Consider the following 25,261-nt stretch of genomic DNA (forward strand, 5'->3'; position numbering starts at 1 on the left):
TGAAGAAGAATCATTTGACAGTCTGCTAACCCCACCCCCCCCCCTGCCCCTGCCCTGTGCTCGCTGACCTACATTGGCTTCCGGTCCGGCAATGCCTCCATTTTAAAATTCTCATCCTTGTGTCCAAATCCCTCCATAGCCTCGACCCCCCCCTCCCTATCTCTGTCACCTCCTCCAGCCCTACAACCCTCCGAGATCTCTGCGCTCCTCCAGTTCTGGCCTCTTGCGCATCCCCGATTCCCTTCTATGGTTTCCCACTCTTTGGACATCGCAGTGATAATTTGTGTTTTTTGTTTCTCTTTAGCCTCAGTGGAGCTAACGAGAGAGTTTTGCCGGAAGCTGGACAATCTTGTGGGACCCCAGCTCACCCTCCTGGCTTCGGACATCTGTGAACAGTTCAACACAAACAAGAGGCTGTCGGCGTGAGTATAATCAGCTCTCTGTTGGTAAAGCTGTGCGGAGTGAGGCAGAAAGGGGCATCTGCATTTTATAATGAACGTGTTTAAAGGTCCTGCCGATCTGGGGGGGGGGGGGGGGGGGTCTTAATCCCACCACAGCGTCGTTGGGTTGGAAGAGGAGAGAAATGAGCCAGAACTTCTGCTCCAGATCGCCATCCAGTGATCATTGCTGGGATTGCCTCCACTGTGTGTGAGGCTGTGATTGGCCTCGGATGTGTTTGAGCATCGACTGACGCTCGCTGTCCAGGCCCACTTGTAATAAGGGGCAAGACGGATGAACTGGCACTGCCATCCTAAGTGGCTCAGTTGGTAGCACTTCCAGTGCAGTGCTGAGGGAGTGCTACACTGTGGGAGGTGCCGTCTTTCAGATGAGGCGTTAAACCGAGGCCCTGTCTGCCCTCTCAGGTGGACGTAAAAGATCCCATGGCCATTATTCGAAGAAGAGCAGGGGAGTTCTCCCCGGTGTCCTGGTCAATATTTATTCCTCAACCAACATCACTAAAACAGATGATCTGGATATTATCACATTTTCTGTTTGTGGGATCTTGCTGTGCGCAAATTGGCTGCCAGGTTCCCCTACGTTACAACAGTGACTACACTTCAAAAATACTTAATTGGCTGTAAAGCGATTTGGGACGTCCCGAGGTTGTGAAAGGCGCTATAGAAATGCAAGTTTGTTCTTTTTTAACCGTACCCAAGCTGAGATGGGAACAGAGGAACTGGAGGAGGCCGTTCAGCCCCTCGAGCCTGTTCCCCCATTCAATCAAGATCATGGCTGATCTGTACCTCAACTCCATTTACCCTCCTTTGCTCCATCTCCCTCGATACCCTTACCCAACAAAAAAAAAAATCTATCGATCTCAGTCTTGAGAACTTCGATTGGCCTCCAGCATCTACAGCCTTTTGGGGGAGAGAGTTCCAGATTCCGACTAACCTTAGGGAGTCGGAGAACATCAGACAGAAAATTGAAGGACATTTAAAAAAAAAACAAGTCTGTGAAACTGAAGAGATAGAAGTGTTGACAGTGATGGTCTTATCATGTCACGTGATGATGAAGGAGCTACTCATATATTCAGGAACACTCGGGGCAAAGTTACTCAGTGCGACATTAATGAAGGACGCACGCACGTTCCTGTAAAGTTCTGCCGTCCCCATTTTAACGAGAGATTTGACTCATTTATTTGAAACGAATTAATTCCTCTGTTAAAACAGCAAAGCGATTTCAGATGAATTCGCTAACACGTTCGTTACTAATGTTGCACAGGACTTTTTCAGCCCAATAAAGATTCAATCTCTCGTCTGTTAAAGCTTTTAATCCTTTGAGCTTCACTGGAAGAGAATTGAGTTTAAAGCCAAATCTTTAATTGGAATGAGATTGCTGTCCTGTTTCACACAGAATAGACTTCAGTGGACTTAATAATCCAGAGAATGTTGGCTCAGATCCCAACGTGGCAGATTGAGAATATGAATTCAGCCACGCTCGTATCCTGAGGATGAATAACAAAAAAAAATAAGGCCATATAAAAGCTAATGGAATACTGGGTATTATGGCAAGAGCTATAGAATTTGAGATGTAGTGGTGAATCTTATATAAAGCCCTAGTAAGACCATACTTGGAGTAGTGTGTGCTGTTTTGGGCTCCACACTGTAGGAGGGATGTTGAAGCAAGAGAGAGGGGACATCCCAGATTCACCAGGTTGCTGCCTGGTAGGAGGAAATACAAACAACAGAGGAGATTAAGGGATAATTTGATAGTGATTTTTAAAATTATGTTCCGCACCCATGAGGACGGCCTCAACCGGGATCTTGGGTTCATGTCACGCTACACGTTACCCCACCAGCGAACAAATGTTATCTGTTTTTAATATAATGGGTCATTTGCTGGCTCTCTCTGCCTTCCGGATGTTTCTGCCTCTCTCTTTTTTTTTCTCTTTTTTTTCCCTGTTTGTTTTTTTGTTGAATGTGTATTCGGGGGTTCTGCAGGTGACACCTCTCTGTCTGAACACGGTGATTGCCTTGGCAACGGGCAGTTGCAGGGGCATTCTGTAAACACCATGTATTGTTCTATATGTATAAATGCGTAGGCTTCAAGGAGCTCTTGAAACATTTGCCTGAGGAAGGAGGAAATCTCCGAAAGCTTGTGAATTTAAAATAAAATTGCTGGACTATAACTTGGTGTTGTAAAATTGTTTAAAATTATGAAGTGATGGAACAAGATTTTTTTTAAAAAGACTTGCATTTATACAGCGCCTTTCACAACCTCAGGATGTCCCAAAGCGTTTCACAGCCAATGAAGTCGTTTTTTGAAGTGTAGTCGCTGTTGTAGGAAAAGATAGATCAAAACAGATTGTTTCCAGCAGTTGAAGGGTCTACAAGAAGGGGGACCTAGATATAAGATTAAAGGTAAGAAATTTAGGACAGAGAGCAGGAGAAACGTTTTTAAACACGGTGGGGGTTGTGGACGGTGGGGGTTGTGGAATGTACGACTGGAGTTCATGATTGAAGCAGAGACAATGTAAACATTGAAGAATAGGTGTAGAGAGGTGATTGAAGGAAAAGGGGATAGAGAGATATGAGAACAGAGTAGGCACGTGATTAGGATACTGTGCGTGTGGAGGATAAACACCAATGGGGACTGGTTGGGCCGAATGGCTTGTTTCCATGTTGTAATTTGTGTGTAATTCTGTATAATTGTGACAGTGTTGCCCGAGCTGAGATGGGCTAACTCCACTCAGTCTGTTTGAACTGCATTCACCCAGTGAGCCATCAGGGCAAAAAAGAAAATGATCACAACTGGTGTAACTGTAAAAAGATCGGCAAATATTACAAAGTACATCGATACGGTTTGCCCATCGCCAAAGAGCGAGCATGTGCGCGGGTCACTGGGGCGCATGCGGCCTAAATTCCACCTCTCCGGACCTGAGTGCAGAGCGCCCTCAATTTACACATTGGGCGAGAGGTTAATTAATGGAGCTGTGCAGCTTCGAGGCTCACTCTGGCGTATTGGTTTTCAGGCATGACGCAGTGTCTGTCTTCCTGAATCATTAAATGCCGTTTGACTTTGGAGCGGTCGTGTTAGGGAACCCAGGTGCTCTTCTTACTGATTAACTGCGCCTGAAACTTTAATGCCCCTGGTGTCTCCTGACCGAGACTCCAAGCGATAAACAACCTTGGGTCTGCCTTGGTACACGAAAGGATTGACAGTACAAACTCGCAGCAATCTGCGGGACAAGGGCCGTAGGACTCAGTCTGTGAAGGACATTGTCTGTGCTCATCAAAAGCATTTTTAATGGGATTGGTCTCCTGTTACTCGATATCCAGGAACAGCCATATTGTTAATTAATTTTTAAGTGCAGTGCGAACGAGTGTGAAATGGAAGCCAGGCGTTTACTTTTGATGATTACACCAAGGTATATCTGCTGAGGTCCAATAGATTTATGCAACACTTTTTTAACTACACACAATTCTAAATGTCCTACAATAGGTAGCGAGCTGCTTTATTAATGCATGACTTGTAGATCCTGCACTAAGTTTAAAATAAACTTATGATGCTTTGCCCTTTTATAATACTAGTGTATAACTATGGTGTTGCCCACAGTGACTTGAAGGATACATTGTTTTATCACTTGGACCACCTACAGCATGACCGCAGTCATCACCCCCTCCTTCCTCCGAGCTGAGCTGGTGGTGACCCATACACAACAGGGATTGTCTACTTCTCTCCCATGCCCTCTATCAACAGGGTCTCTCTTCCATGCCCCCCCCATTCCCCTCAATGGGGTCTTACCCCCCCCCCTCCTCCCCATCCCCCCCCCCCCCAACAAATTCTCTCTCTTCCCCCACGCTATAGGGCACTCTGAGGATGCCCCACCTGCTGGGCAGGGTTAACTGCACGTGTTGTTGTTGCTGTAATTCCACCTATTACAACTCTTGGATAGGATCTGCACTTCCTGTCCACTTCCGGTTGTCACGATTTTTGGTCACACTTTTCTTGCCATTGTAAATTGCTATGTCAACATTTCCCATTCAGTTTTGCTATGTCAACTGTCACAATGTAGTTGCAGGCTTTGGCCATTAGGTGGCTCCGTGAAGCAAGTTTCTGAAGTCTTATCTCCCAACTTCATCACTGTCTTGTATACGAAAAATAACACTTAACATTCATCAACTTTCTCGTTATAAAAATATTTTTGGGAATTGTTCTCGGGTAGGGGGGAGCTGTATGAATGAAAAAAGATACATTTTGGAAATACCATTTGCTTTCACAAAACTTTGATGCATTTCCTCATCTTGCAGACCAGAAAAGGAACCGCACTTCAAATTTATTTACTTCAATCACATGAACCTGGCTGAGAAGACGACCATTCACATGCGTAAAACAGCCAGTATGTCCCTGACATCGGTCCACCCTGATCTAATGAAGATCCTGGGGGATATTAACAGCGATTTCTCAAGGTACTTGCCTCTGTTTTCTTAATTTAACGTTTTGTGAAGATAAGCTGTTGATTTAAGGGAGTTTTATTTTTTTTTGACTAACTTAGTGTTGTGATTCACACAGAGCCGACGAGGACGAAGAGATTATCGTGAAGACCATGACCGATTATTGGGTTGTTGGCAAAAAATCTGACCAGCGAGAGCTCTACGTAATTTTGAATCAGAAGAACGCAAATCTAATTGAAGTCAACGGTAAGAGGCTGCTGTTCTTGGAACTGAATCTCCTACTCCTACCTAGATTTACGAAGATGATACCAGAACTGAGAGGTTATAACTATCAGGAAAGGCTGAACAGGCTGGGGCTCTTTTCTCTAGAAAAGAGAAGGCTGAGGGGTGACCTGATAGAGGTCTTTAATATTATGAAAGGGTTTGATAGGTAGATGTAGAGAAGATGTTTCCACTTGTGGGGGAGACCAAAACTAGGGGTCATAAATATAAGATAGTCACTAATAAATCAAATAGGGAATTCAGGAGAAACTTCTTTACCCAGAGAGTGGTGAGAATGTGGAACTCGCTCCCACATGGAGTAGATTAGGCGAATAGCATGGATGCATTTAAGGGGAAGCTAAATAAGTACGTGAGGGAGAAAGGAATAGAAGGACATGCTGATAGGGTTAGATGAAGAGGGGTGGGAGGAGGCTCGTGTGGAGCATAAACGTCCGTCTGGACCAGTTGGGCCGAATGGCCTGTTTCTGTGCTGTACATTCTACGTAGTGTTTGTACAGTAGTCTCGCTGGCAGTAATCACAACCCTATTGTCAACAGAGGTATTAATGTACTGTTGAGCGGGCGGTAGAATCAAAGAACTATTGACTATAGTACATCTTGTGCGTTTACAGATTATCCTTAGAAAGCACATTTAAAAGCGATTTTTAAAAACAGAAAAGGCAGAGTGTTTCAGCTATAACCATTGGAGCAGGAATACACCAGAAATCTTAACCTATCTTTTAGACACAGACTGAGCTTTTCTGTTTTTACTTCATAGGTTTTACTTTACAGATTTCTTTCTACTTCTCCATTTAAATGTAAATTCACCTCTGGCAACGCTTTTGATTAAATATCATTCTTTTTAGACAGCCAACAACAACAACAACAACAACTTGCATTTATATAGCGCCTTTAACGTAGTAAAACGTCCCAAGGTGCTTCACAGGAGGGTTAGCAAACAAAATTTGACACCGAGCCACATTAGGAGATATTAGGACAGGTGAGCAAAAGCTGGGTCAAAGAGGCAGGTTTTAATGAATGCCTTAAAGGAGGAGAGAGAGGTTTAGGGAGGGAATTCCAGAGCTTAGGGGCCGAGGCAGCTGAAGGCACGGCCGCCAATGGTGGAGCGCAGAGATCTCGGAGGGTTGTAGGGCTGGAGGAGGTTACAGAAGAAGGGAGGGGGCGAGGCCATGGAGGGATTTGAAAATAAAGATGAGAATTTTAAAATCGAGGCGTTGCCGGACTGGGAGCCAGTGTAGGTCAGTGAGCACAGGGGGGGGGTGATGGGTGAACGGGACTTGGTGCAAATCAGTCACTTAAGAGGAAATCAGCTCTCCTTTAGTATGTATCAACTGTGCTTGTCATTTACACGCAGGATAGGTTTCAGGTAACAAGGACCAAGTGAACTGGCGGACTCCAGCATTAACTATGGATGCGTTTTGAGATCGTATCACTTCTTGGTTTTGGTTTCTGTCTTAAACACCAGTCTGCTCACAGCCCTACAATAGTGCCGCACAATGATTTTTTTAATCTCTCACTGTTTTTTCTATTGAGAAAACCAGGAATAAATTTGGGTGTAAGCTCCAGAATTCCCTCCCGAAACCTCTTCGCCTCTCTCTCTCTCTCTCTCCCCTTTTTAAGACGCTCCTTAAAACCTGCCTCTTTCACCAAGCTTTTGGTCACCTGTCCTAATGTCCCTTTCTTTGGCTCAGTGTCAATTTTTGTCTGATTGCGCTCCTGTGAAGGGCCTGAGGACGTTTTTACTATATTAAAGGCGCTGCATAAATGCAAGCTGTTGTTGTGCAGCGAATGGAGGAAGATCAGGCGGAGAGGATCACACGCCCGTAAGAGGGCTTGCACTGGTTTAACTGGGGGTGGGCTCCGTTATGGCCACACGATCCACCTGATCTTTCTCCATGCTCCAAATCCCGGTGCAGGACGAGGAAATTCCACCCCATCCATTTTGTGATCAGAAATACCGATGACGTGAAATGGCTAATTTGACCTCGTCGCGTCTTGAGATTAATTTCACGGTATGAACAGCCTTGCTTAGTAACCACTGTTTATTGTCATCAGTCCAGCTCAATAGTCGAGCTGGGTGGCTAACAAGTAAATTTTCTCCCCTGTTTGAAACACACTGCAGCTAGGGCGTCCAAGCTTCTTGGGCTGCAAAGGTGCCCCGCGGAGCCCCGAGCGCCCCCGCGGAGCGTTCGCGTCCCTGTTCCCGTTAACGTGCCTATGTTTCTAGTTGCTGATACTGGCAGAGCTCGGTGTTGTGATTTAGTAATTGTTCAGCAGTGAGGCGATGGTGGCGGTGAGTGGCATATCCAAACCTCCAGGCCGGTAAAATTCAATCAGAGCAAACCAAACAGACTGGCTGTTATCTAATTGAATGGCGGAACAGGCTCGAGGCCCTGAATTGGTGGAGTGAGGGCGGTGGTATGGGTGGGGTTGTGGCGGTGGGGCGAGGCGATGGGGGCGAGGGTGGTGGTATGTGGGGGTGGGATGGGGGGGCAGGGTGGAGATGGTTGGGGTGGGGTGGGGGGTGTGCAGATGGTATGTGGGGGGGGGCGGGGTGGTGGTATGTGGAGGGATGGGGTGGGGGGTGTGCGGGGGTGGGGGTGGGTTGGGGGGGTGATATGTGGGGGTGGCGGGAGGCAGTCCCACACCTAATAAAACCCAACACTGCCCACATTTACCGGGTTCTTTCTCCATCTGTCTCTCTCTCTCTGTCCTTTCCAGAGGAAGTTAAGAAACTCTGCGCGACTCAGTTCAGCAACATCTTCTTCCTGGACTAACCGTTGCTCAAGCTCGCTGCCCGTTGTGGCTTCGGGCACGGCACAGACAAGCGGGTGAACGTGGGCCACCCGCCGGCACGGAAAGTAACCGTACGATGCCGCGCGAGGCAAACAAACTCGTTCTCTTAACTCTTGCCCGTGGCGAGTGCGGCGTCATCACTAATGCCGCTCATCTTCAGAAGGAAAGGTCCCACCTTGTCTCTCGGACAGCGGTCGCTGTTATAGGAAGTTTCCATGGAATGTAAGATAATTAGATTTTAAATATTTATGGTAACTGAATTAAAAGATCGTCGACTTTATCATTCCAATCTGTAATATATGGCAAGCCTGTACTGTAAAAAATAAATTAACAGTAACATTTGAGTGAGATTTTAACTTCTTTCCGATTGCGTCTGTGTATTTTGCTTTATTTATAAGTTAATCCTCACTTAGGAGGGTTGATCATTGGGTATTTTATAGAAAATTATATTCTCTATCAGAAGATAAGAGATCTTCTGATGTGGGCTTTTTTTTACTTAAAAAGCTGTGGGTTTGTGCTTTGAAGTGAGCTGTATTTATGATGAAGTGTTCTGGTTTAGCAATACTAAATGTGGGTTACTGTCATAAAGATTAGTCTGTAGCATCTGGCTACGTACTTTGTAACTTAACCTTAGAGCAAGGCTACGCACTCTGTAATATTTTCGTGCGTGGACACTTGGAGCAAAATGTAGTTATAATTTGAAGAATTAATTTATATTTTTGAGAAAATCGATTTGAGTGCTGCGTAATGAAACTGACCATCAGTATCACTTGGACGTAATTCCCACATTTGTATTAATACCTTTTTTAAAAAATAAAAATAACTAGTTTCAGAAACTAGACACAGGAAATACTCGCATTACGTAAACATTTGTACATGAAATGGGCAGCTAAACTTAACACAAAGCAGCCTCTTTTATAATAGTGGGAAAGGAATAGTCCGTTGTCACATGTATCCGAGAGCTTCTCTTGTCTTCGTGGTGCCCAGTTACACCATGTCGTAGGATTCTGCCTCCCTGCCCCATCCCCCGCCTCCCTGCCCCATCCCCCATCTCCCCAGCCCACAAGCCAGTTACAGATAGATGCAATCTCCTAGTCTTAATTGCAATACAGTATCTTTAAAACATGATTTTATCCTCAAATGTTGTCTCTTCAGATGTGTGATCTTGTATGTTGCATGCTGTAAATTCTCAATTTTTTAAAAAAAAAGTTAGCAAAACTTTTGTACCTCAGCCTCAAAATTGCAATTTTCACATCCGACAAATTCAGGCGTATACCCCAGACAGGTTGTGTTTTAGCGTTCAAGAATTCTGCCTCCTCATTTTCCCTACTTCCTCAACATAAAATGAAACGGGTTTGTCTGAAAAAACATGGTGCTGATTTATCCATGTAATGATGCATTTTTAAAAAAAAATAAAATCTATCTGCACTAACTTGAGACTCTGTTGTGTTTCTGCGCAGCTACCAAAGTTATGTCAAATTCAAGATACGAGATAGAAAATGGAAGATTTTTAATTTGTGGTGTGTATTTTAGCTTATTGGAAATAAAATAAACTTTGTTGAGTTTGATTTCACTAACAGTGAGATTTTGTATCCCGTTCCTCTGCCTAAGCTTGTGATTGCTTTAGTTGCTGATATTATGGCCAGTTTGCCATATTATGCATTAAATAAATGCAAGATATCCTCCACACAATTATCTTTACTGAACTTGCACGCAGGCTAATTTGATGATACCGCCGGGTTTTAATCAAAATTATATAAAAGAACAAACTTGCATTTATATAAATATTATATCTGATAATTCAAAGTAATTTTAGCATTACCAAAGTTTAAATTGTCCAATAATTAGAATTATCCAGTGGAAGTAACAGTAAAGTGGGAATTTAATGCCAAAAAATTGAATTATCAGATCATTTGAATTGAGTAACAGAAAGACTTGCATTTATATAGCGCCTTTCATGACCTCAGGACATCCCAAAGCGCTTGACAACCAAGAAATGTAGTCACTGCTGTAATGCAGGATACGTGGCAGCAATTTTGCACACAGCAAGGTTCCACAATCAGCAATGAAATAATGACCAGATAACCTGTTTTAGATGTTGGTTGTGGGATAAATGTTGGCCAGGACACCGGGGAGAATTCCCCTGCTCTTATTCGAAATAATGGCCGTGGGATCTTTTACGTCCGCCCGAGAGGACAGACAGGGCCTCAGTTTAACATCTCATTCGAAAGAGGGCTGGTCTAACGGTGCAGCACTCCTTCGGCGTTTTGTAGACTGTATGGGCAGGGGAATGGGCAAAGTGGATAGCTCCTTCAGAGAGCCAGCACGGCTGTGATGGGCCGAATGGCCCCTGACTGCTGCAAAGTTCTGCAAATCTATAAGATTGCCCCTCCTGTCCTGAAGGTGATGCTTTATATTGGGGTACAGTTCCAAAGCCATTCACAACTTTCACACCTCATCCAATTCTTTGCGTGTGGGCCTGGTCAGTGAGTGTAAGCAAGAGTTCAACCACAACCAGCCTTAGTCTTATCTGCACTTGATATCCACTTTCCAGGAAGTCTTAATACATAAAGATCTTCCCTCAGTGGTTGCTTTTTCTTCCCTCCTCCTCCTCCTTTCCCAGGGACACCAGCGCTAATTATGGCACCCTCACTGCCACCCCACCTGAAAAGAGCTCTCGGCACATCCAATGGATCTTGACTGAGGGGCACCACACAGTAAGTTTATCTACTGAGCCGTGAAGGGAGCCCAAAAGTTTTTTTTTTTAAAAGGGAATTTGTTTTAAAACCCTTCCAGACAAGATTTAATGTGGACAGGTGTAAAGTACTACACATAGGAAGAAAACTGGACATCATACAAACTCTGTGAATGGCATCTAAATAGCCCAAGGTAAAGTTGAGTGAGATCTAGGGACATTAGACTGAGATACTGATGCGAGGACAGCTGGAAGCAACCCACAGTGGAACAGAAAGCCCTGAGTCCTTTGGAGTTGTGCAGACAGGTGCTTGATCACCCAGGCCAGGTAGAGGCAGCAAGACGATCATTGTGCTTTAGACTTGATCTGTACTGATCAACATGATCTAGTTGAATGGCAGAACAGGTGCGAAGGGGCCGAATGGCCTACTCCAGTTCCTGTGTTCCTATTGGTAGGTTCCGTGCACAACATGTCCAATCACTGCAGCTGGCCAAACCAGTAAGATCCCAGAAAACAATGCTTATATCCGTCTGGTCGGACTGCACTGTGCGTGCTGTCGAGTTCTAATCACTGAGAATCAAGCCAAGGGGTGCACAGACGTGCCACAGGACTGATCCTTAACATCCCCAGGACTGAACTGTGAAGAGAAACCGGAGAAACATTGGCTTTTCAGCCTTAAAAAGAGGCAACTGAGAGGTGACCTTGTAGATATTAAAACAGTATAGAAAAAGCTGGAATAAATTAAACAGTAACAGTAGGACCAGGGGAAATAGGGCCCAACTCCAACTTTTATGAGGATGATACCAGAACTGAGAAGTTATACCTATCAGGAAAGACTAAACAGGCTGGGGCTTGTTTCTCTAGAAAAAAGACTGAGGGGTGACCTAATAGGGGTCTTTAAGATTATGAAATGGTTTGATAGTCACTAATAACAATAGGGAATTCAGGAGACACTTCTTTACCCAGAGAGTGGTTAGAATGTGGAACTCACTGCCACATGGAGTAGTTGAGGCGAATAGCATAGATACATTTGAGGGAAAGCTAGATAAACACATGAGGGAGGAAGGAATAGAAGGATATGCTGATAGGATGAGATGAAGTAGGGAGGGGTGTGTGGAACATAAATACCGGCATAGACCAGTTGGGCCGAATGGCCTGTTTCTGTGCTGTACGTTCCAGGTGACTAGTGAAAGGTATATTCAGGAAGTTCTGTCTCATACAAAGAGTGACCTACAGGGAACGGACTTCAAGGTTTCACTGGAATCATTTAAGAAACCGTGGATCCTGTAATGGAGGATGGGGAGAAGCGGAGTGACTGCCAGTTTTTTCCTGGATAGATTAGTTAAAATGGTCTTTGTCATCTGTCTAACTTTTGATCTTGTGAATTAAGAGGGAGATGATTTAATCATACATCATTTCTAAAAAGACTAATCATTCTTTGGCATCCAAGTAGTAAGAGTGATCTCTAGTGCTCATTATCTGTATTACAGCAGTCCAGGCTGCATAAATGCTCTAAATCAAAGGTACATAATTTTTATTTCACTAAATTTTAATAAATTTAACTGCACGAGAAAAAAAACCCTCCCCAAATATTTGTTTTTCACTCACCGCCACCCCCCCACACACCCAATTAATAAATCTGAGTTCAACGTGCTATCTTGACGAGAAGTTGAACACTATAGTGATGAGTTCAAAGGCAAAGTCTGAGCTGAAATTGGATTTCTCAAAATGTCAAGTATTTTGCATGCAGAGCTCTGGTTTGGTAACTGGATTATTTGAACATTAAATTTCAAGTTTTACTGTTAAATCTGTAGATACTGAATTTTCTCCAATATTCTAAGGTTATCATTAATCATCCTGGAAAATATTCTTGCATTTATATAGCACCTTTCACTATCTCAGGACATCCCAAAGCACTTCACAACCAATTTTTGAAGTGTAGTCACTGTTGTAATGTAGGAAATGCACCAGCCAATTTGAGCACAGCAAGATCCCACAAACAGCAATGTGATAATGACCATATAATCTGTTTTAGTGATCTTGGTTGAGGGATAAATATTGGCCAGGACACTGGGGAGAACTCCCCTGTTCTTCTTTAAAATAGTGCTATGGGATCTTCAACATCTACCTGAGAGGGCAGACGATGCCTCTAACAGTGCAGCACTCCCTCAGAACTGCACTGGAATGTTGGTCTGGATTTTGTGCTCAAGTCAGTGGAGTGGGACTTAAACCCACGACCTTCTGACTCGAGGCGAGTGCGACCCACTGAGCCACAGCTGACACACAGCAGAAATTGTGAAGGTTTCCTCTTTGCTCTGTGGGCATCCCTGGGGCAAGTGATTTAGTGCAGCGTGACATCACACGATAAAAACTGCAAATTTCTGCGCGTAGCGAATTTAACATTCAAGTAGCACAATTTTATACAGAATGCCTCCGAGGCAGTAGAAGTGCTGTTTCCTTAACAGATTTGAGCGATAATAAATGACTTGTCCCATCGCCAAGCTAAGGTGTTTGCCTAAACTAGAACTGGTACAATTTGTCGATGTTCACCTCTAGTTGGAGGTTCTCAAATTTCCTTCAGGAAGCACAATGCTAGCTGCTTTGGGTGGTACTGTGGTAGTTTTACACTAACGTTGTGGTTGAAAGATCATAAAGCTGTTCTTAATAATAGAGTACATTTGGCAGTAGGAGACCAAGTTCGGGACCTGTGGGTACGGTCCTGAGCAGTGAGGGGGGGGGGGGGGGGGGTGGGGAGGTGGTCGAGGGCGATCGGGGTGGGGGGAATGTTGAGGAAGGCCGGGGCAGGACGTTCCAGGGAGATCGGGGGTGGTGGGGGGGGGGGGGGGGGGCGGAGGAGGCCGGGGCTGGGGAGGCCCAAGGAATCCTCAAGGGGCCTGGTGTGGGGGGTGGGAGCGCTCCTGCTCCTCTAGCCCACAAGGGGTACTAACAGAGGATCAGCTGCCTGGCTGCAGACAGTGTGGGACTCCACCTGACATGAATTTAATATCACGTGGCGGCGCTGACTTCGAATATTAAGTCAGCCCCCGCCTGCCTTTAGCGGGAGTCCAGTCGGTGGCATGATTCACCATCATAAAAATTACGGCGGGTAGGAGTCGGGAGGTAGAATGATCAAATTTTAAACCCTCCCACAAACCATTCTCACTGGGTGAGGGGGAGTTAAAGTCCCAGACAATGGATCATTTCTGGAGTGCAATGCCTGTCGTTATACACACAAACCTCAGATATTTATTTTGCATTAAATGAATGTTTCAATAAAGCCAAACAATTGAAACCTGTCATAACAACAAAACTTGCATTTATATAGCACCTTTAACGTAGTAAAACTTCCCAAGGCACTTCACAGGAGCGATTAACAAACAAAATTTGACACCGAGCCACATAAGGAGATATTAGGACAGGTGACCAAAAACTTAGTCAAAGAGGTAGGTTTTAAGGAGCGTCTAAAAGGAGGAGAGAGGTAGAGAGGCGGAGAGGTTTAGGGAGGGAACTCCAGAGCTTAGGGCCTAGGCAGCTGAAGGCATGGCCGCCAATGGTGGAGCGATGGAAATCAGGCATACACAAGAGGCCAGAATTGGAGGAGCGCAGAGATCTCGCAGGGTTGTAGAGCTGGAGGAGGTTACAGAGTTAGGGAGGTGGCGAGGCCATGGAGGGATTTGTAAACATATTTATTAAACAACACACTTTTCACTGAGATACATTTTCTTACATAGACACAGGACTTAAAACTGCTGCAAAGAAAGTGATTGAAATGTAAAATCAGATGTTGGGAAAACAAACCAATGAAAGTTAGAAAATGGCCTGGTTCTATCTTTTTTAAAAATAATGTTTTTTAATAAATTCTGCCCAATTGATGTGAGAGGAACTAGTTTATAAGGATTTTTTCTTCTTTTTGCTTCCACTGAGTTTATTGGTCGGCGGCAGACTGACCATTTCCGAGGGGTCCTTCTGCACTGGAGTAAGGTTTTTATCTTCTTCATCACTTTGGTTTATAGGACTGTGTATAATTAAACTCAGTTCAGTCTCCTCCTGTTCACATTTGATGGCTTCCTCTTTCAATCTGTAATCACATTAGAACACACCACACAGTTGGGATGACATCGAGGCACTTTAGATAGTTGTGCGGACTTCAGTTATTGTCCAAATCCCAATTTGCAGCATCTTAACTTACCAACCTGATGAACAATCATCAGCGTCATATAAGTTGAGTACAAGAACAAAGAGCAATGATAATTTGTACAAGGCAATGGTTAGGCCACAGTTAGAGGACTGTGCGGTTTTGGGCAGCCCCAGTATCGAAAGGACTTTAAAGCCACAGAGAACGTACAGAATAGATTCACCAGGATAATACCAGGGATGAAAATCTATAGTTATGAGGAGAGACTTGGGACTATTCCCACTGGAGCAGAGAAAGTTAAGGGGAGATTTAATAGAGGTTTTTAAAATTTTGATAGGGTAAATAGGGAATAACCATTTCCTCTGGTTGGTGAGTCAGTGACAGGGAGCCATCAATTTAAAACTGTCACTAAGAGAACGAGGAGAGGGGTTTGGAGAATTGTCTTTATGCAGAGGGTTGCTGGAGCATGGAATGCTGCGTCACAGGGATTGGTTGAGGCAGAGAACACTGCGTCTTTTAAGGGAAAAGTAGACAAACATCTGAAACAGAGGAACGCACAGGACTTCCGGAAGAGAATGGGGCCGTGGGGTTAGATTTGGATGGTGCCAGCAAACAGCTGGTACAGACACAATGGACCGGATGGCCTCCTCCTGTGCTGTAAACTTCAAACAATATAAACATCATATGAACCACACAAGTGCATTGATTTAAAACTCTTCCATGGGCTTTCAGGAGAGAAGCCTCTGATAAGCCATATGATTTCCACGACCAATTAATATGAGTAAAATTAAACCAATCGCTTTAGTCAGATGTCTCTTTCATAAAACTAACCTGTTTGGCCCCATTGTATAGTCTAATGCAACATCCTCCATAGTATAGTCCAATGCAACATCCTCCATAGTATAGTCTAATGCAACATCCTCCATAGTATAGTCCAATGCAACATCCTCCATAGTATAGTCCAATGCAACATCCTCCATAGTATAGTCTAATGCAACATCCTCCATCGTCTAGTCTAATGCAACATCCTCCATAGTATAGTCCAATGCAACATCCTCCATAGTATAGTCCAATGCAACATCCTCCATAGTATAGTCCAATGCAACATCCTCCATAGTATAGTCCAATGCAACATCCTCCATAGTATAGTCTAATGCAACACCCTCCATAGTATAGTCTAATGCAACATCCTCCATAGTATAGTCTAATGCAACATCCTCCATAGTATAGTCTAATGCAACATCCTCCATAGTATAGTCCAATGCAACATCCTCCATAGTATAGTCTAATGCAACATCCTCCATAGTATAGTCTAATGCAACATCCTCCATAGTATAGTCTAATGCAACACCCTCCATAGTATAGTCTAATGCAACATCCTCCATAGTATAGTCTAATGCAACATCCTCCATAGTATAGTCTAATGCAACATCCTCCATCGTCTAGTCTAATGCAACATCCTCCATAGTATAGTCCAATGCAACATCCTCCATAGTATAGTCTAATGCAACACCCTCCATAGTATAGTCCAATGCAACATCCTCCATAGTATAGTCCAATGCAACATCCTCCATAGTATAGTCCAATGCAACATCCTCCATAGTATAGTCTAATGCAACACCCTCCATAGTATAGTCTAATGCAACATCCTCCATAGTATAGTCTAATGCAACATCCTCCATAGTATAGTCCAATGCAACATCCTCCATAGTATAGTCCAATGCAACATCCTCCATAGTCTAGTCCAATGCAACATCCTCCATAGTATAGTCTAATGCAACACCCTCCATAGTCTAGTCCAATGCAACACCCTCCATAGTATAGTCCAATGCAACACCCTCCATAGTATAGTCTAATGCAACATCCTCCATAGTATAGTCTAATGCAACATCCTCAATAGTATAGTCCAATGCAACATCCTCCATAGTATAGTCCAATGCAACATCCTCCATAGTATAGTCTAATGCAACACCCTCCATAGTCTAGTCCAATGCAACACCCTCCATAGTATAGTCCAATGCAACACCCTCCATAGTATAGTCTAATGCAACATCCTCCATAGTATAGTCTAATGCAACATCCTCAATAGTATAGTCCAATGCAACATCCTCCATAGTATAGTCCAATGCAACATCCTCCATAGTATAGTCTAATGCAACATCCTCCATCGTCTAGTCTAATGCAACATCCTCCATAGTATAGTCCAATGCAACATCCTCCATAGTATAGTCTAATGCAACATCCTCCATAGTATAGTCCAATGCAACATCCTCCATAGTATAGTCTAATGCAACATCCTCCATAGTATAGTCCAATGCAACATCCTCCATAGTATAGTCCAATGCAACATCCTCCATAGTATAGTCCAATGCAACATCCTCCATAGTATAGTCCAATGCAACATCCTCCATAGTATAGTCTAATGCAACATCCTCCATAGTATAGTCTAATGCAACATCCTCCATAGTATAGTCTAATGCAACATCCTCCATAGTATAGTCCAATGCAACATCCTCCATAGTATAGTCTAATGCAACATCCTCCATAGTATAGTCCAATGCAACATCCTCCATAGTATAGTCTAATGCAACATCCTCCATCGTCTAGTCTAATGCAACATCCTCCATAGTATAGTCCAATGCAACATCCTCCATAGTATAGTCTAATGCAACATCCTCCATAGTATAGTCCAATGCAACATCCTCCATAGTATAGTCTAATGCAACATCCTCCATAGTATAGTCCAATGCAACATCCTCCATAGTATAGTCCAATGCAACATCCTCCATAGTATAGTCCAATGCAACACCCTCCATAGTATAGTCCAATGCAACACCCTCCATAGTATAGTCCAATGCAACATTTTTGTGGTATTCCTCTCAGTCTAGTTCCTTCAACATAGGAACACAAGGTCTAAAAGAGGTTGAGAAAAGCCACAAGACTGATCTCCAGCCTCAAAGGATGGAGGTTATGAGGAAAGACTGGAGAAACTTGGGCTTTTCAGGCTCGAAAGGAGGAGGCTGAGAGAGCGCCTCCTTAGAGAAGTATACATGGTATAATAATGGTAGATCCAAATCACTATTTCAAACTAAACCATGACAGTAGGATAAGAGGACACAGAGGCACAAAGTGGTAAAAGACAAATTTACAACTGAGGTCAGAAAGTTTTTCTTCACACAAAGAGTGATCAACACATGGGGAGGGTGGTGGAGGTGAAAACAGTTGGATAGGGGGCAATTGTAGAATGTTTCCAGAAGGATAAACCAAGATGGGTTAAATAGGGCTTCTCTCCTTATCTTTTGTGAATTACCAATATGGTTGCTCACAATTACCATGTGGTTGTGTCACATGGTGGGAAATGGGAAGCCTTGTCAAATGATGACATTCGACTACAATTATGAGGTTGGCTGACAGGAAGAGAAAGCTTCACTGATAAATAACTTTTGTTAAAGATATATAGCACTCTTTTTGTCATTTTTCACAGGACAGGGTTGTGGGAAACTACATAAAAGAATTAAAATGTAAAAAATATTTGAAATTCTGTGATTTTTCTTTAATCGTTCTTGGGACGTGCAGTATTTATTACCGAGTCCCAGTTGCCCTGAGGGGCTTTAAGAGTCAACCACAAATTGTGGGACTGGAGTCACATGTAGACCCAGATCAGGTGAGGACGGCAGGTTCCCTTCCCTGAAGGACGTTAGTGAACTTTTACAAATGGTGAAATTAGTGAATTTTTACAAAAATCCGGAAGCTTCTGTGGTTATTTGTCCTGGTGCCAGCCCACAAATTACCAGATTTATTAAGTTCAGTTTCACAACTTGCCACAGTGAGATTTGAACTCTCGAACTCTGTGTGGAGTTTCATATCCCGCAGTGGCAATTTGTGACTCTGAACCTCATGGCCTCTGGGTTACTAGTCCAGTACTATAACCACTAGGCTACTGTACCCATATATGACGTACACACCATGAAAAAACAAGCAATCGCTTTCTCTGTCTTGTATCTACCAGACCCATCCTGTTCAACGAGCCCCAGTGTGGGAATCCCAATCTTGTGAAAACTTTTTAGATCGGGCCAAGCCCAGATCCATCTCCCCCCTACTACAAGAGGCGGGATCCCGTTGTCAGGATTAATCAATGATTTCTGAGTGAACACTACGATACAGACCTAGCTCTTGCTGCAGCTTTCATCTCAGCCAGGCGAGCCAGCTCATTCTGTCGCACGCTATCCCTCTTTGCCTCCACTTTCAGAACCTCAGCATGGTCATGGGCTGGAAACAGCCTCTTCATGAAGAAGAAACAAATTTGACTCAACCAGAATTCCAACTCAGACTCCGACTTGTTTGTGATCCCTGCTGCTGGGATCCCTTCTGCTGGGAGCTCTGCTCCTACAGGCTCTCCTGCTGGGGGCTCTTCTGCTGCAGGTTCTTCTGCTGGGAGCTCTTCTGCTGGGAGCCCTTCCGCTTTGTCTTAACAAAAGGAGGGGAAAAGAAGAAAATACAAAGAACAGTTTTACAGCTAAAATCCAAGATTTACTTTCTGCAGATAAGAATGGAGTGAACACTGCTTTACAATCTGGTTAAGAGGTTCAAATGACAGAACTTTAAAGGAAGTGCAGGAACAGAGAGACATGGGGGTTCATATACACAAATCTTTGAAGGTGGCAGGACAAGTTGATAAAGCTGTTAAAAAAGCTTACAGGATCCATGGCTTTATAAATAGAGGCGTAGAGTACAAAAACAAGGAAGTTATGGTAAACCTTTAGAAATCACTGGTTAGGCCTCAGCTGGAGTATTGTGGCCAATTCTGGGCACCGCACTTTAAAAAGGACATCAAGGCCTTGGATAGGGTGCAGAGGAGATTTACTAGAATGGTACCAGGGATGAGGGACTTCAGTTATATGGAGAGACTGGAGAAGCTGGGATTGTTCTCCTTAGAGCAGAGAAGGTTAAAGGGAGATTTAATTGATGTGTCCAAAATTATGAGGAGTTTTGATAGGATAGGGAGAAACTGTTTCCACTGGCAGGAGGGTCAGTAACCAGAGGATAACAGATTTAAGATAATTGGCAAAAAAGCCAGGGGGAGATGAGAAGAATATTTTTTTTACTTAGCAAGTTGTTACGATCTGGAATACATTGCTTGAAAGGTTGGTGGAAGCGGATTCAATAGCGACTTTCAAAAGGAAATTGGATAAATACTTAAAAAGGAAAAATTTGCAGGGCTACGAGAAAAGAGCAGGGGAATGGGACTAATTGGATAGCTCTTTCAAAGAGCCAGCACAGGCACGATGGGCCAAATGGCTCCTTCTGTGCTGTATGATTCTATGAACTGAAAGAGCAAATTTGAACAATTGGCATCACCATGGCTTTGAGGTTTGTTGACCCCTGGTATTATTGTAATTTATAATATTTGGAGTTTTAAACTTGCATCTAGCTATTGCTCTGTGCCTGGCTGGTTTCTGAGCTGACAGAAGGTGTGAGTGTGGATGTTGACTGTACGTGCTCCACATCCCTCACATGTAATGATGTTCACAATCAAGGATTGAAAGGTTGCGAAGTCATTACTGCAGGTTTATCAAGAGGTAAATGGTGGCTGATTCTACAGAGTGTTTTTGCATTGTTAGTTGTTCAACTTTCTCCCCTCCAATCACCTCCTGAAGGCACTGACTTGTGCTGGGCTACCAGTCAATGGACATCAGCAGCCTCATGGTAACTCAGCTAACTGGCTTTTCTTCACGTGAGTTCAGACAGTCGATCAGCCAACTCAGTACAGGCCACTGCTGGTGCCAAGGCTCAGTGCCACATCAGGTAGTGCATTCACTCATGAAGTCATCAGGGGAACCCTTGCCTGTGTGGTTTCTGTGAGGAAACATATATCAGCCTTGGATGGCGGGTGCAGTACAGATTCACCAAATTGATACCAGGGATCAAAGTGTGAAATTATAAGGACAGGTTGCATAAACTTGGCTTATATTCCCTTGAGTTTAGAAGGTTGAGGGGTGATCTAATCGAGGTATTTTAAATGATTACGGGATTCAATAGGGTCGATACAGAGGAACTACTCCCTCTGGTGCAGGAATCCAGAACAAGGGGGCACAATCTCAAAATTAGAGCTAGGCCGTTGAGTGAAATCAGGAAGTACATTTGCACATGAAAAGGTAGTGGAAATCTGGAACACTCTCCCCCAAAAGGCCATGGGTGCTGGGGGTCAGTTGGAGCTTTCAAGACTGAGATATACGGAACAAAGGCAGATAAATGGAGTGAAGATACAGATCAGCCATGGTCGAGTTGAATGGCAGAACAGGCTCGAGGGGCTGAATGGCCTACTCCTGTTCCTATGTTTCTCTCAAGTAATCAATATTAGCTGTACAAATCAACACATCACTCGTGAAAGCTGCCAGGAGACACACAGGGCTAGGTTAACCTTTCCTTGGCAACTTTAGAGAAAAAGTAAAGAGGGGCAGCAGGACTTTGTGCTCACCTTTACACTTTGGCTAAAATTATCAAATAGAGGAAAACATAGCCCACAGTGCAATGGGACCCTCTTATTGATCCTTTCCCTGTATTTGGGATAGTGGCTTGAAGCATAAATATAACACTCGGAGCAAACCACTCTTACTGCCTCCCCACGAGTGGGACACTTTCTATGGATCTGTCCACTGAATTGTGTGCTAGATTTTAGGGAATTAGGCAACATTGTTTTAATTTGTGTTGCTTAACAAGCCACAGATGAAAGGAGACTTTCGTGCCTGGGCTCCTCACCAGCTGTGCAGTGGCTGACAGACTCCTCGAGCAGTAAGTTTTTGGGCCATTTGGTTTTGAGGGTGTATTTCGTATCTTTCTCCTTTCAATTGCTATTGGAAGTTAGGGCCGAAATCCTATCCCAGTGGGGGCAGTTCTCCACTGTGGAAAGCTGTGCGCAGCAAATACAAAAAAAAAACAGCTGAGTATATAGTGACACCACTATTCCAGGCCAGAATGGAGAAGATTGGGTAATTCCCCAGTCAATCACGCCTGGAGGCCGCACTGCTGTTAGTGACTGGGATTGATTTTACACACATAATTTGTATTATGTAACTATCCTCCACTCACTGCAATATGCTGGGGAAAAAAAAAAACCACCCTGCTTTTATCGGGAAACACTGCTGTAGTTTCAGTCATGAGTTCTGTTTGCTGTAGTTCGTAGAGACTCTTTAAATAGTGTCTGTAGACTGTTTGCTGTTTAAATAGACTCTGTTGAGTAAATAGGCTTGGTTTGCTGCAAAATACAGTGTTTGCTGTGAGTCCTACCATAAGTCCCGCCCCTACCTCATTGGCGGACACACATTGGTGTCAGTGGACACTCTTTTTAAAAAAAAAGCACAACCATCCAAATAAAACCAGCCTCACTGTGTTCATCTGTTTCACTCAAATGGGGTTGGGACTGCTCCATCGTGGGTTCCACTGCAGGCAGAGGTTGTGCTATTTCCTGGCTTTGTTCCTCGTCTTTCTGAGTGTTCTTCACAAACACTGCATTAGATTTACTCTGATCTGCACAAATCAGTAACAGACAGTTGTTAGGACCTATAGAAGTACTGGTGCAACACCTATAAACTTGCACCAATTTCCAGGCGCAGACGTGAGGGGACAAGCGGGGGAAGAATGCATGATTCTAGGTCTCTGTCCCTTTTACGTTACCCCAGGATTTCCAGCATTTCTCCCGAGGGGCAACCTTGATATGGTAATGAGGTGGGACAGGAGTTCCAACCTTTCTACCTCAATTTCCTTTACTCATGTGAATGGGGCGCCCAATTTGAGGGGCGCCCCAAGAAGCTGGCAGTGGCCCTCGCTCCCACCGTCCCCTCAGACCACACAAGAGAACTGGCGAGGTGAGTGACCAATCTTTCTTCCAGCGTCCCGGCACAATTTCAGGCCCCGAGGCCTTCTGGCTGCTGCTTTCCCAACCCCAAGGCTGGCCGGGACTGCAGCTGGAAGCCCAAGTGGTTTAAGAACATAAGAAATAGGAGCAGGAGTAGGCCATCTGGCCCCTCGAGCCTGCTCCGCAACTATGGCACGTGAAGACCCCAAACAGCTTCAGGCCACCAAGACGTTTGGGCTGGTACACGAGGTCCGTTCGATGGAAATATAAAAACTGTAGCATATGGCTCACCTGCTGAGACTAAACAAAGTCTTTTGGGTGCTGCACTGTCCTGTTTGACAATCTCGGGCCTGTAGCTGCACTCCTGTTTCGACCTGTGCAACTCTGCGCTGCACTAAGCTGAAACCAAGGTTGATTTAGCTCTCACAACATGCTGAAATAGCCGCCTCTGGATCACGTATAAATAGGTTTGTTTCCTATTTGTCAGATCCAAGGATCCATCCCAGATTGTTCACCATAGGCCACAATGTGCTGGGGTGGGGGGGGGGGGGGGGGCAGGGGGTTCCCTCCAATTTCTCTCCCCGCCAATCTCCCCCACTGGATAGCAATGGGATAGGAACTTTGGCAGATTTTTTCCCTCCTTAGCTCAGGCGCAATTTGGACAATTGTGAGGCCTCCTACAGTCACTGCAGCTGAGTCAGCACAAGGCTGAGGAGTAAACCTGGGACCTTCGGGTCTCCAAGGCTCAGTTGCTCGTTGGTTTCACTGATTGAACCAGCAGAGAAGCCAGCCAGTGCTCGGGCTACCCCCCGTAATGTGGTTGGTAAATGTACTGAACTGAGCCATACAGACAAACATTCTCTATTTTTATAAAATGATGGTTACAGGAATAAATGTATATACCGTACTGTAATTGCAACATGCATTCATGTGTTGGACTTACCCAGGTGAGTAGATGGTTTCAAAGGCTTCTCAGCTGATGGTGGATGTGCTTTTGATTTCTTATGCTAAAACAAATGTAAAAGTTAATTTTTGCCCCTTGGCACAATTTGCAGTCCTCATTTCCTGAAGACAGTGGGGGTAATTGTAACTTTAGGTGATAGTGTAAAATGGACAATATCGATTCAGCCGTCCGTTATATATCTCTCCCATTGACATTTCTATCCTTGGCCCCTTCTTCTTCTACATGCTGCCCCTTGACAACGTCATCCGGAGGGAGACAAGGGATCAACTTCCACACATGTGCTGACGACACCCAGTTCTACCTCTCCACCATCTCTTGATCCCCTCCACTACATCTGTGTTGTCAGACAGCATCTAGTCTTGGATGAGCCACAATTTCCTCCAGCCAAATGTTGGCAAGACTTCAGCCCCTGCCACAACTCCATACTCTTGCCATCAATTCCATCCTCTCCTTCCCAGCCATTGTCTCAGGCTGAACCAGACTGATTGCCACACTGGCATCCTATTTGGCATCCTGTTTCCGATCCCATATCCTCTCTATCACAAAGACCATCTACTTCCACCTCCGTAACCTCATTTGCCTCCACTCCTGCCTCAACCATTGCTGCTGAAACCCTCATCCATGCCTTTGTCACCTCAAGGCTCGACTATTGATTCCAATGCTCTCCTGGCCAGCCCTCCCATCTTCCAACCCCCATAAATTTCAGCTCATCCAAAACTCTGCTGCCTGGATCCTATCCTGCACCAAGTCCTGCTCATCCATCACCCATGTACTTGCTGACCTACATTGGCTCCTGATCCCCCAACATCTCCAATTTAAAATTCTTATCTTATGTTTAAATCCCTTTGTGGTCTTGCCCCTCCCCATTCTGTAACTTCCTCCAGCCCTACAACCAACACCCCCCCTCCCTCCCCCCATCCAAACTCTCCAATCCAGTGACTCTGGCCTCCTGCATTTTCTCCTCCTCTCTTTGCCCCACCATTGGCAGCCATGCCTTCAGCTGCCCAGGCTCCACACTCTGAAATTTCCTCCATAAACCCCTCCACCTCTCCTTCTTTTAGACCCCCTTTAAAACTCAACTCTTTGACCAAGGTCACCTTTCCAATAATCTCCTTCTTTGGCTCAGTGTCCATTTTTTTTCCCTTATCCCTCCATGAAATACTTTGGGATTTTCTTTTTGTAATTTAAAGGTACTCTATAAATCCAAGTTGTTGTGGTTGTATGTTGATATCCAAAACTAGTTCACATTAGTTATCAGCCAGAGTTCCTTCTCCTGATCCCTATCCTGTGACCCCCCCCCAACTGGAAAGAGCAATGGATGGATGTCAGGATCGGGCATCAGGCTATGAAAGGCCAACTTTGGTGAGCCACCACTTTGAGGGCTGTCCACACCTGCAGAATTGTACCCTGGCAAGGAATTAATGCCTCCAGAGGATAGAGATTGGCAAAGAAAATTAAATATAAAATATCATCAATTCTGCTTGTAAATAAATGAGATCTGTCATCATCATTTCAGAAATGGAAATCTCTGATTTCCTTGAAGTACTTACAGAAGATTCCCCACGTTTCCTCGTGCTGGATTTTGTGCTATGTTCATAATGATCTACAGGAGATGATTCTAGGACTATGTTCTGTTCATT

The 25,261-nt window shown here is 44.4% G+C and overlaps 2 protein-coding genes across 7 annotated transcripts in view; one reads left to right on the plus strand and one right to left on the minus strand.

Moving 5' to 3' along the window:
- ccz1 (CCZ1 homolog, vacuolar protein trafficking and biogenesis associated) overlaps positions 1 to 9,404 on the plus strand; it is a 43,772-nt gene extending 34,368 nt beyond the window's left edge. For all 5 annotated transcript variants that reach the window (XM_068003498.1, XM_068003497.1, XM_068003495.1 and 2 more), the window contains 4 exons: positions 305 to 422; positions 4,752 to 4,910; positions 5,014 to 5,141; positions 7,898 to 9,404. In XM_068003498.1, coding sequence (XP_067859599.1) covers positions 305 to 422; positions 4,752 to 4,910; positions 5,014 to 5,141; positions 7,898 to 7,953 — 461 coding nt within the window. In that variant the 3' untranslated portion in view covers positions 7,954 to 9,404. The remainder of the gene's footprint in view (positions 1 to 304; positions 423 to 4,751; positions 4,911 to 5,013; positions 5,142 to 7,897) is intronic.
- Positions 9,405 to 13,963: 4,559 nt separating this feature from the next.
- Positions 13,964 to 25,261, minus strand: part of rsph10b (radial spoke head 10 homolog B) — a 40,910-nt gene continuing 29,612 nt past the window's right edge. For both annotated transcript variants that reach the window (XM_068003769.1, XM_068003767.1), the window contains 5 exons: positions 25,172 to 25,252; positions 23,601 to 23,664; positions 22,189 to 22,329; positions 18,969 to 19,269; positions 13,964 to 14,745 (listed from right to left, as the gene is read on the minus strand). In XM_068003769.1, coding sequence (XP_067859870.1) covers positions 14,556 to 14,745; positions 18,969 to 19,269; positions 22,189 to 22,329; positions 23,601 to 23,664; positions 25,172 to 25,252 — 777 coding nt within the window. In that variant the 3' untranslated portion in view covers positions 13,964 to 14,555. The remainder of the gene's footprint in view (positions 14,746 to 18,968; positions 19,270 to 22,188; positions 22,330 to 23,600; positions 23,665 to 25,171; positions 25,253 to 25,261) is intronic.

Source organism: Heptranchias perlo, chromosome 22 (assembly GCF_035084215.1).
Source record: "Heptranchias perlo isolate sHepPer1 chromosome 22, sHepPer1.hap1, whole genome shotgun sequence".
In the NCBI taxonomy this organism is placed as follows: Eukaryota; Metazoa; Chordata; class Chondrichthyes; order Hexanchiformes; family Hexanchidae; genus Heptranchias; species Heptranchias perlo.